The sequence below is a fragment of the Porites lutea genome, chromosome 1 (assembly GCF_958299795.1).
Source record: "Porites lutea chromosome 1, jaPorLute2.1, whole genome shotgun sequence".
In the NCBI taxonomy this organism is placed as follows: domain Eukaryota; kingdom Metazoa; phylum Cnidaria; class Anthozoa; order Scleractinia; family Poritidae; genus Porites; species Porites lutea.
Window position 1 is genome coordinate 42,510,769 of NC_133201.1, and position 19,574 is coordinate 42,530,342.

A 19,574-nucleotide genomic window follows, 5' to 3' on the forward strand; every position below is an offset into this window, starting at 1 on the left:
GGAGAAGTGCTAATTATCACTTATTGGCTTTACTTGCCAACAAACAAAGAACCTTTCTAGGATTGTTCTGGTTTGCCGCGGCAAAAGTTATACAGTTAGATGTGGCGTTAGCTGGGTATAATGCACTATGACTTGTATAAGTCAAGTGCGTAATAAAATGATTGACAGTTGATGCTTCAATTTTGTTTTCCTTGCCAAACATTATAAGTCATGATGAAAACTTCGTTTATTCTCTATTGCAACAAAATAGGTGAAGATGGCAACTGGTCTCCATGGAGTGGTCCTGGACCGTGTGATAAGACTTGTGGAGGCGGTGTGCAAGTAAGAAAAAGAACCTGTACAAATCCACCACCTTCTGGTGATGGCAAGAAATGTGAAGGACCAAGCACAAAAACGGAGAGCTGTAACACACAGACATGTAAGAAAATCATTCCTTTGCTACTCTACAACAATTACGGCTGTCATTGGTCATTTTAAATTTATTTCTTAAATCTTAACGTCATATCGTGTTATTGTCGTCTTCTTTTAGGTCCTCCTCCCCCACCTCCGCCATGCAAGGAATATTTGGATGTTGGCGTGATTATAGACTCGTCAAACAGTATCCATCCAACTGATTATGCAAAAGCAAAATCCTTCTTACAAGGGCTCGTGAGTAGACTTGAAATATCCGAGCCCGGTACGCACATGACAATTCTTCTGTACAGCTGGGAAGCACATACTTTTTACAGGTTCGTTTACACCACACGGCGTTATTAATTTGCCATACTGGAAATGTCATGTTCAATTTGAATATGAAATAATTGGCTTGCCACTTTCAATTATAGAAATTTAAGTGATTGCAAATTAACCGACAAAAATTTCGGGAGTTCTACGAGATTCGAACCCATGGCCTCTTTTGCTTCATTTAAAGGTTTAAAGATCCACAAAATGTCGGGGAATTAAAGAGGAAAATTGTCGAGCTACCACATATTCGAGGTGGAACAAGGACTGATAGGGCCCTGGAACTAGCAGCAGAAGACTTCTTTGGATGGCAGGAGACTGGGGACAGACCGGATATACCTAATGTGTTGCTTGTCCTCACTGATGGGAACACAAATGAAGGCAGCAAACCATTCTCTCAAGTTCTGCCTCCATTAAAGGTCATTTCAATTACTAAATTATTGTAGGAGCAATTTATTTTATAGTTTTCGGTGAATGAATAGTTTTCCGGCACCTCAATATGGATTTTACCATCTTGTTGAATGTCATGGTAAGCGACTTGAGTAAACTTTCTCTCAGTTTCAAGACAAAAACATAACTGTGAGGTAAAAAAATAGAGTCACGTAGACACTGAATCGTACTGGTTTGAGCACGCGCTACAAAAAAAAAATTAAGTTAACTTCTGCATTGATCGCTTTAACCATGGATAATAGAAATACCCAGTCTTTCTATTATCTATGCTTTGACGATGTTATAAAACAATTAGTTCATACTTCAGCTGTACGTATGTCGAGATATTGAGTACTTGGGAAGTTTGGAGAGCACTCAAGAGGCTAGAGTTGCTTTCGGCTGCTCCTCGAGCAATTCTTATGCCTCTTTCGTGCTCTTCAAACTTTCCGCGGGCTCAATATCTTGACATACGCACGCTGACGCATGAACTAATTGTTAAATTAAGTACAGAAAGTTGAAATTAGATTGATTTTCAGGCTCAGGTGAGTTCAGTTAAAGCCGTCTGTCAGAATAATCGACAACTCCTTTATTTATTTATTTATTTATTTATTTTTATTTTATTTTTTTTTTTTGATGAGGATAAAGAATATACAAACAGACGTAAGTTTAAATCACAAACAGTCATGATGTAAACATAAAGCAAGTCTGATTTCAGGTTCATTCACGCGGCATACTCACACTCCAAGAAACCACAAGAAACAAAAGCCCAATAGCAAAATCCAAAATTATTGACTGACAACCAAAACATGATCATGAAAATGTCTTGAAACAAAAGCAATTTTCTAATTTCATAAAACCTCTTTGAAGAAGTAATATCTTTAAAGTATTGCGGAAAATCTTTTTTAAAACCTTGTTTTCTGTTTGTTTGTAAGCTTATTTTTAATAGCCGGCTTTGTCTTTGGAAGGCAAATACTAGGTGAACTTACCCTGCTCAAAGCCTTTTTTTTACAACCAACACGACAAATAAGTTTCCTTTAGAACTTTCATTTTAATCAATTCAGTCGTAAACTGTTTTTAAAAAGCTTGTGTTTTTGAAACACTAGGCCATACATCGTCTCAAATTTATCTTACAAGACACCGCGTAAGAAACTTAAAATAATTAAGCGGGAAAAAATGCAATAACTGAAAGTCACCTCCTGGAATCTAGTAGGTGAGGTAATTAGAAACGCTTTAGTTTTCTCCGTTACTCTGCTGTAAAAGCATGCATGAACTACAAAAATAGCCATTGATGAAACCACAGTTGCGACGCTTTCCTCAACCAAAACCCAAATAAACAAAACACAACAGTGCAAAGGAATCTTGTTAGAAGTTGTATTTGTCAGTAGACCTGCCGTATTTCTTTCCGTGCGGCAGTAGAAAAACATGAAAAGTTAAAAACGTAAAGTGACAAATGGCTTGAGTTCTCGGTAAACAGCTTCCTAGCTTCTGCGTTTGTATCCATCAATATTTTTCACCTGTCAAAATTTAGACCAATCTTGGACGAGGTTGTCATTTGTAGGCGGGAACAGGGAGCTGTGACAAACGGAAGTCAAATTTTTGCATGTACATTATTAACAAGTAATCATATGTTTTTTCTCGTGCAATTTGGGATAAATCAGCACTCGAAAATTTTTCAAAGACCACAAATTGCACTCGCCCTTTTTAGTCTTTGAAAAATTCTCTTTTCTCCAATTTGTCCCAAATTGCTCTCGAAATCATGTGATTACCTTTACTAATTTAGCTATCTTCAAATTTAAAGCTTGCTGGAGTTAGGCGAATCGCTATCGGCATCGGGAAAGGGATTGGTTATGGTGAACTTAAAGAAATTGCTGGCAGTGATGAGAATGTCATTCAAGTACATTCGTACAGTGACCTTATCAGCAGACTGGAGAAAATCATGAAAATAGCATGTGACCACCAAGCCCTAGGTACATTTCGATAAAAGTCTTTATAATCAGTATACCTCAATAATTAAAAGGCTTTGGATCTGCAAGAATGAAAAGGGGGAAACACACGTGTAAGAGAATCCAAGACAGTCGGCTTCTAGACAGATTTTAGAGGTTCCACGCTGTAGATTTCGGATTACAGTATTGGTATCCTGATTCTTTGAGAGTGGAAATTGGATTCTGAATTCCAATTCTTAGTGGGATTCCTGATTCCTTGAGATTTATCCCAAATTCTAAAGCCCCGGATTCCACAAGCTAAAATTCCCCGCATTCCAGAATCCCCATTCCCTCGCATGGGACAAAACAACCAAGATTCAAATAGTAGTTGCTAATATATGTTTAAGCCCAGGGGAGGGGGTAGTACCTTATTTGACCTGGACAGGAGCCCATAAACTGAAGCAAACAACTTCCATACCCTCGTGTCACAGCGTTTTACAGACCACTCTATTTTTAGGAAGGTTTTGGCATGACTTTTGAATATCTTTTGAATTCCACAAATCAGTCAGCAAAACCTACAGACCTAACAATAATATTTTTCCCTTTTAATAACGTTTTTAGTTTTTTTTTTCCTTTTTAATATCTTATACTTCGAATGCGATCATAGACATGGTAGAGTTTCTATTTTCCGGGAAAAAGTGCCTTAAAATGTGTCTAAAAATAAACCTATCCGTAAAACCGCCCTGACATAGGCCTAGTACGGGAGTTTCTAACCCCGGATTATGGGCTCCTGGCCTGGGCGGGTATGTGACGCTGAACAGGATATCTTTTTCAGGGGTTTGAGTCTTCAACAGGGTATTGCTCAATTTCACCATATAGCGTCTTGAACAAAGTGTCTTTTTGGACCAGAAGCCTTAAAAAGAGCGTGAAGGTTGACGATGAACTGTCTAAGAAAGAAAGAAAGAAAGAACCTAATTCCTTGAAGTTACTTTTAAAAAAATACTTAATTCTGTGTGGGAAACGAAATAAATCAGAGAAATGATATTGGTTCTCTTGTCTTAAACAGGGTAGCAAAATGAATGACTTTTGTCAGGGTTTGAAGGGTTCCAATCGAAGGAACACCTCTACCCATTCACTTTCTTGAAGCATTCCCTCCCCGGTTTTTAGGTAGCTGCATTTGGCTATTGTTCTTCATATAACATGACTATGAAATTTCCTACCATTTCCTCCAACCCCGCCAAAACAGCTGAAGTACCACGTTCTTTTTCTTCTGTTGTTATCTTTACTATTGATGCTATTTGTATTGATACCAGCAAACGTCCCTCTTTTCATCTGTCATGTTGCGTAGGCTCCTGCGGTGCCTGGGGTTCCTGGGGAAGTTGCAGCAAGACTTGTGGATCCGGATTCAAGCTTCGCGAAAGAAAATGTCCAGAAAACAGTTTACATTTGAAAAAACAAAAAAACAGCTGTAATACTAATCTATGTCCAGGACAGCGTAAGGAAGCGTAACCTAAACCATATTATTTCTTTGTCGATTTAATTAGACAGTGACTAGTCGTAAGTTGAACTGAGCGATCCCTAGGATGAGGCAATATATTATGAAAATAACAGGATATGTCAAATAGTCAGATTTCTTTTGACCTAAAATATTTCGCAATTGTTTGGCTATAAGAGTTAATATTTGTGTAATTAGATGGGTATATGCTGTTACACGACATCGTCATGTGTACGCTTTAACATTGACAATCAAGGGTGATGAAGTTACTCCTCAATTTTGGCGGGAAAGTTAAACGTTAATTTATAATCTCACATGTGAAATTACAATATCTCCTTGGTAATGTTTCGTACGTCTCAGTACCAAGATGAGTCGAAGTTTTAAAACGTTATGAATAAGATGTCAGGGCTTTAAAAGACGCTTTAGAAACCTGCACACTCGAAAGCGCGCTTCCAAAAGGATTCTATTTTGTCCAAAAAATTCAGAAACTTGTAACTTAAGCTCTCGATACGATAAACAAGTAAAACAAACAAAAAAAAACAGTGTGCGTAATTTGTCACCGATGATATTAATACTAACACAATGGTAAACTGGGGATTTAAGGAAACAATTTCACTTGCATTTTGCACATGTTCTGATTATTTCCCTCGCCTAAAGGCTCTTCGTTAATAATCTTAACACCAAGAATTTAAAATTGTTTTCATTATTAACTTTACTCAACATTAATAAGTGTTAATGTTCAGTCTTAACACTGGAATTTTCGTTTACTTTTTTCTTGAGAAGAACCTTGTGAAGACAGTCCCAGTATGCAGTCAAAATGTCCGTCAGTGGCAGCCGCCGGAGGTTGTTGGAAGAACGTCATAGGACGGTTGAGGTATCGCCAAAAATTCACTCTTTGGGATTCATGCAGGAAAAGTTGCAACAGATGTTATGGTAAATATTAAAAATCCGTTAAACCATAAAAAACGGCATAGGATAAGTGGAGTATTTAAATGATGCTGTAAAATAAATCTTTTGTAAGAAGAGTTAGGCCCTTATTGCCGGTGACCTCTCAACAGATTTTTATAGCCAGTCTTATCGAAGCGCTCGTTTATGTGTTTGTAATATAGCAAGTAACTCAAATCCAATAACCATGACAAACAGATTCGTAAATATATACTTAACTTAAGGAGCTTCTACCTAATATGTGAATTCGCTTTTCGATTTCTTGACATGGCATATTTTAGAAGTTAGACATCTAGCCTCTGATGTGATCTTCTGGCATTTGTAGATACACCCTCGTTGTAGTGTGTTGGTATAGTGGGAGCTATGCTCGAGTTATCGAGGGTTAGAGTTACCGATGCGAGGGTAACAATTATCATGATTATAGCAAATGTATTAAGTAAATACAGGGAAAATCGATTTTGGTTCGAGTAAGTGCGAGGCTCGAGTTATCGGCAGTCCACCAGTACATCTTTTTTTTTTTTTTACCACGGTTTGCTGGCTGACTATTGACTGACTGTTTCGGGCCTTAAAAAGACGCTTCTTCTTTACATTTTTTTTTTATAAAAAAGCACTTTTCTTCTTTCTTCATAAGTGGATCCCCAGTGCAAAGACAACGATCCATACTTTTGTCCATGGCAGACTGCTAAATTTCCACACCTTTGTCGGAGGACGTTTTATAAAGGTACGTAAAAGTGGCAACTTATACAATTGTGCCATACTCTGGAAAAATTCGAAACTAGTGAAAGAACTAATCAAATATAATGCCGCAAATATTGGAAGTTTTGAAACTATGCGAATTCCCAATCGGCTCAGATCATCAGAAAACTGAATCAATTTCTGAAGTTGCTTCCAGCTGCCAAAAATCACCAAGAAGAAGGATTTTAATGGAGTCAACAGGATGACTAACAGTGCAACTACTAACTTGTATCTGGCTCTCAAACTGCAGGAAAGTGGGCTATTGTGTGCAAAGTAGGTCCAAACTAAAACGTTTTCTTTCTGATTATATCGGGGCCAAATCCAGGCGTTATATATTTCTCAAATGTAACACTATTTTTGCCTTTGAAAAGAGGTTTCAATTTCAATTTATTTCCTGTGAATTTTACATTTGCAGCTAACAAATGGCCAAATTGCTTTAAAATTTATAGTACTGTGGCTTAGTGTCATTATATAATTCCTTGGGTTATACTGGTGATATAAATTAATTAACTAGGACGTCACTGCCGTGGGCAATCAGTGGATGGACTTGAATAAAGTAAGCGATACTTTTCTCTCGTGTAAAGTGTGTCTGCTAGAACTTATTATCACTTATGTTTTCAGCCGTTTGCAAGAAAAGTTGTCGGACTTGTACTGTATCGACCGGTAAGTTTTAATGGCCACTGAACCGTGTTGTTGATGTTTGTTTCATTCTTGCCTCTTCTAGCTTAACCGTCAGGAAGTGCAAAGAAAGAGTGAGGGGTATATGACTGTGGGGGAGACGACGGCAGACATTTCAGACTAGTACTGTATATCAATTACCAACTTACCATAATATAACATGACTTAACATGACTGAATCCAGAAAGATTAAACAATAAGCCCTCGAGTAAAAATCAAACACCCACTCCCCAAACATCTTCATGCCGAGGTGGAAATATCATTTCCTTGAATTTTCTTCATATACGATCCTACAATTTTTTTTGTTGTTGTTTTTTTTTTTTGACGAAGATGAGGCAGTGGTTAACAATTATACAAGTATTTATTTTATTTTATTTCTTTTTTGTAAGCGTCATTTATTACATAACACAGAGAAAAGTGAAACAAAGTAATGATAATAAATATTTATTGAAACAATTAAATGCCTAATTAGATATCATAACAACAGTGAGCCAATTACAGTGATCCCCGTGCTTAAACTATGTGTCAGTAGCTTTTAAAACACTTAAGCTACGTATGACGAATAAAGCAACAACAGAGACGGACAAACACATTTATACGGGAAACGTTACATGACGGACAGATGGTTTTCCAGGATCCTGGATCCGGCTGGGTCCTCTGTGTCGTAGTTATGTTCTAAGGCGTCCTCATAGTACTTATACGTGATGGACTTGAATTGACTGATGTGAAGGTTGCATGAAAGGTGAAGGTTATTTGCTAAGGTGGTCCAGATTCTGGTGGTTGTATTAAAAAAAAGTCTCTGAAAAGTGACAGTGTGTCTAATATATGTTATATATAAAAATGTATATCTAGGCCAGATTTTTGAAAACGTTACCGCCAAAAAGACCTTTTGCTTCCAACGTGTTTTCTTTTCTTTTGTTTTTTTTTTTTTTTTGAGCCACAAAGTAGTCCAAAGTAGCCATTATAAAAGCTAAGAGTGCAACCATTGCTTTTCCTCTGTTCTCCTCCTTTCCTTTTTCTTCGTTACTGTGATTTTGGAGGTCACCTGGCTCAAGAAACAAGCCTTTGACACCTTTTCGATCGAGTGACTGCAAATTAACTTTTGTTATATTGAGGCATCTTCCCTGCCTTTTGAGACTGACTGATTAGAGACGGATGAGCATCAGAGAATTGAAGGGGGTGGGAAAAAATCTATAATGTAATATTTGCTTTTCAATTTCTTGTCCCAGTCAAGTTAAGCAAAAAACACTGAAAAATGCACACATGGCGAAGCAAACAGCTAATATGCAAAGCAGAAACTCCCCACTCCGTTCGTCACTTTGTAATGGTTCGTCCCTTGTTAATAAAATTAATCACAGGTGATTTTAGAGATTCCCGCGCTCTTAAGGTGATGTTACATGGGACGATTCGCAACGACGACTTTTAGCGAAACACAGCGTTGTAATGTTGGGACAATGTTGTAACCTTTGGAAACAATGTCGCAACAATGTTGCAACACTCTATAGCGCTAAAAATCGTCTTTGCGCATCGTCTCATGAAACATCACCTATAAAGTTGGCAAAAGGAAACTTTTAAACCACGTTCATTAGGCTGGGTACAGAAACAGAGCCAATTTACGGAAATTAACTGTTCACGTGTAAGCAATGAAGTAAAAAGCTTGATGATGGTTCTTCAACAAGAAATCATCGAATTCTTTATCCTTTTATATGAATGAAAATCAGGCAGCGCTGTCTACCAAAATGGTTAACAATTTAAATTAACAAAACTTACAGCCGTTCACTACTACCGTCATTGTTTAGGCCGTTTTAACTAATTGAAAACAAAGAAAAAGAGGGACCATACCGCATGGTCCACAAAAGAATAGTGGCACATAAAAGATTTCCGCAAGTCGATCGTTTTTTTCTCTGTGCCATGATGAAGGCTTCATTGTATTTTTCTCACTAGAAGATTTAGCCTGTTATTTTTAACGACGGAGTTTAAGCCCTTTCCCTATCGCAAACTGATCATAAAACTGTTAAAATTGGATAACTTCTTTACGCCACTACGACATTCTAGCTAAAACCCGTAATAGACTGACGACCGCTACCTCGTAAGCATTCTTTGCTCCTGTATTTTGCCAGGCATGCTGTTACCCCTCGAAGGATCTTGTGACGCCGTAGACGCGTTTAAATATTTTCGAGAGAAAAACAACAACAAAAAACAACAACATGCATTTCATTATATTGTGTCACAACTGTTCAATTGCAGGTGGTGCAAGTTGGGGTCGTTGAATCTACAAGCCACTATAAGTGAGTATTGACCTGTATAAACGTATAAAAGTTCCTTGTACTAGTCAATTAATAATGACTCACCCAGTTCATAATGAATTTTTCACTTCATGCCGTTCATCTTTGATTTATTAGCACAAGTAAGCTTAAATACATATATGTGACTTTATATCATGGACCCTGGATTTGGAAGAAGGACTAGAATCTATGAAGAATACATGATGATTTCAAACAAACAAAACCAGCTCCTGACAAAACTTAAAAGCTAATCTTGATAAGAAAGCTTTCTTGGTCTAAAGCTGAGTAAGCGAGGTGCTAGCAGTAAATATTAATCTAAATACTGTGAAGCAATAAATAAATTAATAATAAGCAAAAGATACACCTAAAAAATGTCACTTTGTTTTCTCTTCTTTTTTTTTTTTGTTTGTTTTTCCCTCCTTATATCACTGACATCAATGATCAAAATTTGGTGACCGCTTGCTTGACGCGCAATTAACCAGTCTTGTTGTGTAAAAAATATTTTGAAAGAGTTAATAAATTTTTGCTGGTTCCTTGACAGGTTCGGAACCTGGCGATCAACACTTCTCAGAGGTTAATACCGGAACAGAACAGGACTTTACAATAAAGGGGTCAATTAACTGTGATTTTTTGCATGGTGTTGGGGACTAACAGAAAAGTAGATTTAGTTGTAATCAAGTTGGTGAACAATAAACAGATTGACCGAAAAGCTAATGATGCAACAGATAGTGCTTTCTTCAGATCGAAGAAATTTGCGATAGGAATTGGTTTAACTTGAACTTAGAGAAAGCGCCCAAAGCTTGATTTACGAGGGACATCAGTCTGTTTAAATAAACGTTCGCCAGCTGGATTGAGCAACTATTATCACATTTTAGAATAAATGAAAATACGAACTAAAATAAAAGACTTATAGAAGTGACCACCAGCCTGCTGTTGTCTTTACTGGAACGAAACAATCTAAAGAATAAACAATGACTTATCACAGGTAACTGGAAACCCAAGGGGAAACGATTATCACCGTGACATAAAACTTTAAAAATTGAAAACATTGAAAAGGTTTCAATTTCAACGCTTTCAGCTATGTGAATAAGAAAAAAAACCTGCAAAATAGTCATGAGGTAAGTCTGTAAGAGAGTTAAGGGAAGAGACTATAAACAACTCGAAGTGTAGCCTGTTTTCGGAACAGGGTCATAATGTAACATTCCCGGTGGCTGTGTCACCATACAAACCCACTAACCCCGCAAAGAGGGGTAATCGAAAGAGTTTTATACGGGGAGCCTTCGCAAGGTCCAGTACATACTTCTGATATAAAAATTTAGCCAGGGATGAAAGCAAAGCTCTCGTTATAATACACTTTTAGTTTCTTCAATTAAAAAGCTAAAATTCTGTAATGCTACATGGCGAACGCAATGAGAAGGGCAAAAACAACAACAACAACAACAACAACAAAACAAAGCAAAACAAAACAATAGCTCTAAAGCAAAAAAAAAACATTTCCGCTTGCAGCACACGTTTTTTTTTACATTTTTTGCAGTTGTTTTCGACTACTACAACGTGAAAGTTCCTATACTAGTTAGTTACTTGTTTTATAGAGGAAATGTCACATGCGTAGTCTACAATGTTGAAAATTAAGCCCCGTTGGTGCCTACAGCTGTAGTCAGTGCCTAACAAGTGCCTAGTCATTGCCTAATCCTGCATACTAATTAAGTGCCTATTCATTGCCTTCCTGCATACTAATTATGTGCTTAGTCAGTGTCTAGCTAGCTAGGTACAAATGCGTTCCTCCATACTAATAACTGTCTTTTTTTATTGTTTGAGGATTTCGGATTTGGCAACTTTTTACTGTTTACTAGTTACCAGTCTACCTCAAACAAGGTTAAGCCTGACCGATTTTTCCTCTTCCCGGAGGAAGCGAAATGGCCGCGTAAGATTTTCAGCAAGAGGACTGGGGAAAGTCGGAAATTCGATTTGGCCCAATTTCGAGCAATTATTTCCAAGCGCGCTTTTTTCTAATCTGGATGGAGTTGTTGTTACTGAAGACAGTTTTCTCATTGTTCTTTGCATTCCTCTTATTCGTTCGTTTTTGCTACTTGATCATAACAATAATAGTAAACTTTTGCAACAAATAACAAATCTTAAATTTGAAATATTAATTACTAAAGGAGGATCTAAACTTTTTAATTAGCACTATAATCTGCGATTACACTTTAAAAAGATGATGATTATTCCAATATTAAGAGCTATTGCGTGACTAGCGCCTCGAGACACCCACGCATGTGTATGAGAAAAAAAACAACAACAACAACAACAAAAAACAAGACAAAGACACATGACTAAAAATGGCCCCTTTGTCTACTTTTATCCCTTTTGGCCTGGTTTTGGCTAACCACAAAAAGGAAACAAGGAAAGCCACGAGAAATCTTGAACAAATATTCCTTTTTTCAAATTGACACTAGTCACGGAGTACTGGTAACACTCCGCGAGGAGAACGTTTGACTTGTAAACAAGTCGAAAAACCCAACATACACGTATTGCAGTGAGAAAAAGTTAGAATTCGCATTTCTCGACAGCAAAACAAACCGCCACAGAATCAGTGCACAATCTTTATTCGAAAAATTTGTTCCCAAAAAGTCCCAATGGGGGAAGTTGCTTAAAAACGGGATTAATGGAGCGGATCCGAGACCTTTCCGGGACCCTTATGCTTAAGCTAAAGGTGTCTTATTACCGAAATACAGTACTGAAGTGCAAAAGAAATGCAAACGAAATTCGGTGTTTTTCGTTCTTTGTTCTGGCGAAAATTCGACGAAATTTCGCCACGAAATTTCGTCAAAGTGCTCGCGAATTTTCGTCAAGTCAAACGAAATTTCGCTGTCATCTTGGCGAAATTTCGCATCCACTAAAGCGAAATTTCGTCGGAGCGAAAATTCGCACCTGCGAAATTTCCACAAAGCAAAATTTTGCTGGCAGTGGAGGAGGGTTGTAATAAAAACCTTTTGTTCGGACCGCTTTAAATCATTAGCCCGAGTAGTTTATTTAGTTTAGACTTGAGTCGCACGCGCGGCTTTGGAGGTGAGAGTTTTCATGTAAGTCAAAAGCAAAGTTGTTTTTTTATTCGGCAGGATATTTCATTTGGGTCTGAAAGATAAAATATTAACCCGTACATGTTTTCAGTTATTACCGTCTCAATACCCTAAACCATCAGTTCGAATAACCAATAAACTAATCCTTAAAGAAATGCTTATTGATTCCACTGTATATCTTGTTTACCGTCTTTGCACTTTTGACTTCAGTCACACGCGCGGCTTTTTAAGGAGAGACTTTGCATGTAAGTCATTTCATTTGGCTCTCAAAGATAAAGTGTTAACCCTTTTCAGTTGTTATCTTCTCAATACCCTAAACTATTAGTGCGGATAACGAATAACCTAATTCGCACAGCAAGTCAATTAATTCAACTATCGGGTTTACGATCATCGCACGCGCGGCTTTAGAGGTGACACTTTGCATTTATTGCGAGGTTGTATTGTTCACTGATACTGGGCGGGTTAGGTTCATTTGGCTCCCTTGTAATTAAAATAATATCCCGTTTCCAGTTATTCTGGTCTGAATACACTAAGCCATATAGCCCGAACAACAAATAAACTTAACTGAGTTCTCAAAGCAGTTTATTGTACTTTAGACTTTAGTCGCACGCGCGGCTTTAGAGGTGAGGCTTTTCATGTACGTCAAAAGCAAATTGTTTATTAATAACCTGGAAATTTCATTCGGCTCAAAGATAAAATAAGTCCGAATAACCAATAAACTAATCCTCACAGAAAGGCTAATAATTATTGATTGCACTATCTGGTTCACGGTGATCGCACAGTAGTGTACTATGTTGAAATTTAACTTAGTCAGAGTACGTGCGCGCGTGAAAGCATTTGTTGCAAATGTCTCGATCTTTTGGGTCTCAAAACTGATCGCTTAGCTTAGTACATTTCCCTCGCGTAGTCATCGATAAAGGAAGATAAATAGTTTACATGTACACTAATTACACAACGCCACACAAAATACACTGTAGTTTGACGATTTTCTTTTATCACCGTACAGAAGCGGTGCGGGCGAACCGAATTAAAATAAGACAAATCTGTAACAAGAATGTTTTGTTCTTTATTTATTGTACATTAGGCTTTATTATAAAGTGTATCAGCATGCAATAGATAACTTCAAGCTAACTGCAGAAATACATGTATTAGTTAGCGAGACGTTTAAAACAAAATTATATTGAGAAAGAAGCAAAAAAGTCAAAAAGTCAAAAAGCACCGTTCTGCCTCAAAACCTCTCCACAATTGTAGCAATCGTTGCGATGTTTCTTTTTGCAATAATTATCACGCTTACATGTACCTGTACTTTTGCATGAGGTGATGATTACAGTTATTCTGTCGTCAGCTACAAATTCTTGAAAGACGAAATTTCGTGTCGTGAAAGCGAAATTTCGTCTCGTCCAAACGATATTTCGTTTCGCCGAAACGAAATTTCGCTTCGTCGAAGCGAAACTTCGTTCTAATGACACGAAATTTCGTCCAACGGGCACGAAATTTCGCAACGAAATTTCGCCTCATTCCGCGAAATTTCGTTTCGATTAATCACCTTGCTTGCGAAATTTCGCCGACATTAGAACAACAGAAGCACCGAAATTTCGCCGCTTTTTTGTCTGAAGCGAAAGTTCGCAATTTGATGGCCGAAATTCGCGTAATTTCGCTTATTTCGGCAAATTTCGTTTGCATTTCTTTTTCACAGTACTGTAATCATTAAAATTCTCGAAATAATGTGAAGCAAAGCTTTAAATGATAATATGACACTTTCTTCTTTTTCTTTCCTACTTGGATTATCAACGCAAATCTTTCAAATTCGTTTAAGCTCGTTTTTGAAAAGTAGCCAGTCGTGTTAGGTCCATTTTCACGTTACGTCACGACGGCCTTATTGCTGGTCAAAAACAAGATCATTCTACCCTCTGGGAACTAAACTCCATTTTCAACTAAATTCTTTGAGAAAAATTGTATTGTCTTGACCGCCGGCATGACCGCCTTGTTACGTGGTTGCAAATCAAGAATACATATTTTGAAATAAATGATTAATTGTCTGATTTGCTTTTACCTTTACAGGTTCGGAAGCTGGCTGCCAACGTTTAGTTTGTCAAAAGTATATAGTGGAAAAGGACCTGAAAATAAGGGAACAATTTACTGTGACAATAGTCCGATTGAATGGCTCCTTCAACAACTTCGACGTCAATATCAACATTCTTTATGTCACATGGCACTCTTTACTCTTCACTCTTAATAATAATAATAATAATAATAATAATAATAACATAAAAAAATTTATATTTATTAAGAAGAAGAAAGGTGGCGGCTAGAATTTTAATAGCCTCGCGACAAGAATTCCCATTTCAGTATCCCCTTAAATCACCTGACACTCGTAGTAAATTCTTTACAATCAAGTGCGTATTTTATTTTAGATTGGGGTGTGGATTTCAGGTGACTCAGACTACCTGGAGTTTCCTTTTAATGACTGGTCAGCCAGTGGACTACGTAGTAAGATTTCCAAGTAAGTTAATTCAAGGGTCAGAATTCTATCGCCGGGAACCTAAAACACGTAGCAAATATCGACTGCATTTAGCTTCAATTAATTTTGCAAACCTTTCCTAGACTAGGTAACAATAGCTGTGGTCACACTACAGACTTTTACCTAGGTAAAACCGATTTACCTAGGGCAAACTCATCAAAAATCTCCCGAGGTAAATTCATCTCGGGTTTTGTTTTCAAGTACCTAGGTAAAAATTCTTGGAAGGTCATACTACTGATATCGGCTCCCAAAGTTTTCACGCCAGTTGAATTTTTTGGAGCGTAAATTCAAGAAGGCAAAATGCGCAGGGATCTAGCTGATCAAAGAGACGTTTTTTTCTCTTATCTCGCTGTTATTTCTTTCGCTAATTCAACGTGTAAGGTGAAGAAAGGCGAAGACGTAGACGACTCGTGCCCCCAAAAATTCCTTCACAGCGTGATCTATGTCCGGTTCTGTCATCAAGAACTTCGCCGAGGAGCGTCTATTGGCTAACAACCTCGGTATTTCATTTTTCCCTAGCTATTGCTTTGGGGTAGCTGTCAAAGTAAACTCTATTGTTTTCGAGACATATCCAAGACCCAGACGATAAAATTTCCCCGAGGTAAGTTACCTAGGGAAAAATCGGTCACACTTAAAAAATCAAGTTTCCCTAGGTAAACTGTCAACAAGTCGTGTTTACCTAGGTAAAAAGTTTGTAGTGTGATCACAGCTAATACCTCACAGACCCCAATTCCCCCCGGGAGGGAGGTACTTCCTATAATGGCCTTTATGAGGAGGCTGCACCCAAAGGGATATCTTTTTCAGGCATCAGGTATATGAAAAGGCAGCGGTTCCCTAGTTGAAGTACTAAAGGTAAGGGAAACCTGTTATTTTGATAAGAGAAAGTGTCCGTGGGTTGAATTTAATTAGAGAAAGTGTAAGGGCTTTCTTTCCCCAGACACAATGTAAACTGTCCGTAATAATAGGCGGGTGGCCGGGTGTCTGTAAAGCGGGATTCGACTGTCTATCAGATCCTGGATGGTATCTTTCAACATTCAGACACAGTATTTTTAAAGCACATATCCGTCTTATTATAATCACTTTCATCTTTTTGGTTCCAATTTTTACAGTTCGGGGGATGGCATCAATTAAAATTTTTGTAAATGTAGCTACATATTACAGCTCTATTTGAAATGTTTTTAATCCCGAATGTAGTTCAAGGGCGATATTTCGAAGGGGAAATATCCAACCGATTCGGTCTCCCTAAGTATATAAGAGAATTTGTTTGTGGTACCGAAATCCAGGCATTGTTTGTGGAATCTGGATTCCTGCGTTTTGGAATCCAGAACTCGACTCAAGGAATCCGGAATTCCGTTAACGATTGGAATCCAGAATCCAAGTTCCACTGACAAGGAATCCGAAATCCAGAAACCACAGCCTGGAGTCCAGTGTCCACAACTTCACTAGATTATCTTACATGGGGCAAATTCGGACAGATACTGAAACTGGTTAGTACTGGCCATGGTAAAAATAGCACCAACCTGGGCCAACATGAACAAACGCTGTGACAAATCAATTTAGAAGTGCACATAATCTGTATTGAGTACATCTTGTGACTCAGCAAAATAATTTATTATTCATTCAAAATATTTCCCCGATTCTGATTGGCTAAAAGCTCACGCATGATTCACTATAACCAGTTACTGATGAACAAATTTGGAAGAATTTTGTGTTTAACGAGGAAATGACGTCAAAAATGCAGCGTTCTTGCAGATTAATGCATCGTTAACCGAGAAAACCTGGGGACGAGGTTGAGTTGTTTTGGTTGGGAAAACAAAAAATGGCGGACATTTCACTCGTTTCAAGGGTAAGAACTAAGCGAAATTATAGTAAAAACATGGCAAGAACAGCAAGAACACAACTCGAAGGGCGACATCTGCTATTTGGAGAATATTTGCGGAGCTGAACAACCCTAAACGTGCACTATCGAAGGTCAACTTCGATGGAAGTAAGCATGTTTTAGCTTTGTTTTTAAACTAGGAATTACAAAACAATTATTGAACTCGGCTTTCGTATCATTTGAAGAATTATGGAGATCTCGGAGGGTGTTACCCGCCTCGGCCTACGGCCACGACGGATAACACCCTCCTCGATCTCAATAATTCTTCATAAGATACTCAGCCTCATTCATTGATTGTTAATTATTTCACCCATTCAGGACCAATGTGTTGGGACGCAGGAACTACCTGTTATTACATAAACGATCCCTGTCCACCAGGCATGGAGAAATGTGTTGAGTACCAATGCACCCTTGAAACTAATAAGTGTTGCTGCGCGGGTAAGTTTTTCGACATTCTTTTTAAGTCTTATAGAACAGGCCTGGTTCCTTGAAATGTGATTAACTTTATCCTAGAGTTAAAACTTATAAATTGTTCAGCCTTTAATCCGAGACAAAAAATAACAAGTTGTGATAACACAAAACGATTCTCTAAACAATTTATAGGAGAGTGTGTAACACAGTCATGAAATATAATTTCATCGAGAGTTAGGGCTAATTGGCTTTTCAGGACCGAGCACGGAATGTTAGAGTGAAAGTATTACAAAGTTAAACTAGAGATACAAGAATAGCAGGTACAAATAATAATCTTCCAGAAAATTGTCCTTGGCATCATTTATGAGCACACAAATGGTCATGGGACCTGCAATTTTACAGCTGACGCTTTTCAATGGGCACCACTCTATAATGTTCATGATATCATAGGCTCTTATAGCCTCGCCTAACTCAACAATTTGCATCGTCTTGTAGAGTTTATTAGCTTTTATTATATACATACTGAGAAATACTCACCAAAAATCTATGTCATAAATTTTCGTACGCAAATTAGTTCTAGCCAATCAGAGGAGCGAACGATGGTTTTCACACGTGAAAAAAATGATACGTCCAATCAGAATCGCGAACGATGTTTTTTCACGTGTGAGAAAAATGATACGTCCAATCAGAAGCCTCAGAGGTGCGTAAGTTTCGCGCCAAAATTACCGCCTTTTATTGCAGCTCGCAGCGCCGCGTCGCACACATTCAACGAGAAAAGTTTTACTCAAAGAGTTTTTCTCGCTAAAAAAGTGAAAAACATTTCGGAAATGGAGTGGAATAGTTTCGTTTGTTTCACTGTCGATAAAGAAAACGGTAGAGAGCCGGCTAAACAATAGCGGAAAGGGATAAACAGAACGAGACGTAAGCTTTTGTTGTGCTTTTTGTCGGAGCTACTTTGCCTTTCATTTAAGCTTAAGCTTATATTGAAACCAGCCATTTTACTTAAATTCACTCATTTTCAATTGTGCATTGAGGACAAACAGTTAAGACTACTTAGAGTTCTTGGATTACCTCATATCCTCACAGTCATTTCTGTTTTTAACAAACGTTTTTACTAAAAAGCTGATACTTCGTTTTCGTTGTCATTTTGCGGGTTGTATGTAGCGGCAAATTTTAGCATTTTTGAAAGATTTAAACTAAAAAGGCCGCCAAAATGATGAATGTCTCAGTATGTATATAACAAACACAATACCACATGGAAAGTGCTTTGTACGGTATTTACGCACTCGTTGTTTTTGTATCACAAATCTTACTTGTTCGCTGCGCTCACTCGTTCGATTTCTGATACGTCAACAACTCGTGCGTAAATACCGTACGCCAGCACTTTCCATGAAGTATTCTCTATTTATGGAATATATAAGGGTCATTGTAAACCGAGGTAACAAATGTTTTGAGTTGGACAGAAAGTATTAAAACTGCAGTCAACTTGATCGAAACTGTTGTTGTTGTTCTAGCTCTTTGATAACTGATACTCATACCTTATGTAAGCTTGATATACCGCAAAATTCCGAAAATAAGCCCCTCCAAATATAAGCCCCCTGGGGGCTTGTACTTGGAAATTGCCCTCAAATACAAAGCAAAACAAAGCAAAAACGGTAAATCTCCTCCCAACTCTAATGCTAGCCCAATCGATTTTGAAACGCAAATTTCCCGCCGTACATAAGCCCCTCCGAATATACGCCCCTCAAAAAGGGCCTTTGAAAACTAAAAGCCCCAGGGCTTATTTTCGGAATTTTACGGTATTTCTATCGGAACTAAACGTGTAAGCTTGATTTAAATCATGGGATATTATAATATCCCATGATTTAAATTGTAAGAGCATGCCGGCGGATTATCAAGGCGTCTCGAGTTAAGTTTGCTTGTCGAGTTTGATTTTGTGTATCCATTACCATCTGTCGGGAATCTCTACAATGATGGCCAAAATCAAAATTCAACCCATTTTTCAAATTTCCTTTTCTAAATGCTGAAAAACGCAAAGTTTAAATTGAAGGTACTGCCAAAGAGGTTTCATCTGAATGAGAGCAGTGATTGTGTGGCTAACACTCGCGCAACAATCTCGAAAGGTATTGTTGGTGGTTTTGAGTTCACTGTTCTTCAAACAAATTTGAAAGAATGACGCGAAAGGCCATAGACGTATGTTTGTGAGTGCGAAAAGAAAAAACAAGAAAAGTAGGTTTGACAGTTTCAGCGTCAGGAACAGTGTATTGATCATATCCCATACTAACTTTCAGGATTGTCGAGTGCGCTTTTTTTCGCGACAACCTTTCTCGAAATAGCTGTATCGAACGTAGGCTGTTATGTTATTCTTGTGTCAACTCGGCTACACCCGTGAAATAGGGAAGGGGAAAAACCTTGCAGAACCCGGGATAGGGATACTTTCTTCACATGTCGTACAACAAAAACAAGACGGCTAC

The 19,574-nt window shown here is 37.9% G+C and overlaps 2 protein-coding genes across 3 annotated transcripts in view; both read left to right on the plus strand.

The window, feature by feature from the left end:
- Positions 1-6,951, plus strand: part of LOC140930005 (uncharacterized) — a 38,111-nt gene extending 31,160 nt beyond the window's left edge. Inside the window, exons 10-17 of the mRNA XM_073379670.1 lie at positions 251-418; positions 530-728; positions 911-1,139; positions 2,948-3,116; positions 4,420-4,566; positions 5,350-5,499; positions 6,143-6,232; positions 6,868-6,951. Coding sequence (XP_073235771.1) covers positions 251-418; positions 530-728; positions 911-1,139; positions 2,948-3,116; positions 4,420-4,566; positions 5,350-5,499; positions 6,143-6,232; positions 6,868-6,920 — 1,205 coding nt within the window. The 3' untranslated portion in view covers positions 6,921-6,951. The remainder of the gene's footprint in view (positions 1-250; positions 419-529; positions 729-910; positions 1,140-2,947; positions 3,117-4,419; positions 4,567-5,349; positions 5,500-6,142; positions 6,233-6,867) is intronic.
- The window catches only part of LOC140951534 (uncharacterized), a 262,305-nt gene extending 252,177 nt beyond the window's left edge, over positions 1-10,128 (plus strand). For both annotated transcript variants that reach the window (XM_073400817.1, XM_073400825.1), the window contains one exon: positions 9,751-10,128. The gene's annotated coding sequence lies outside the window, so the exon portion shown is untranslated. The remainder of the gene's footprint in view (positions 1-9,750) is intronic.
- The last annotated feature ends 9,446 nt before the right edge of the window (positions 10,129-19,574 follow it).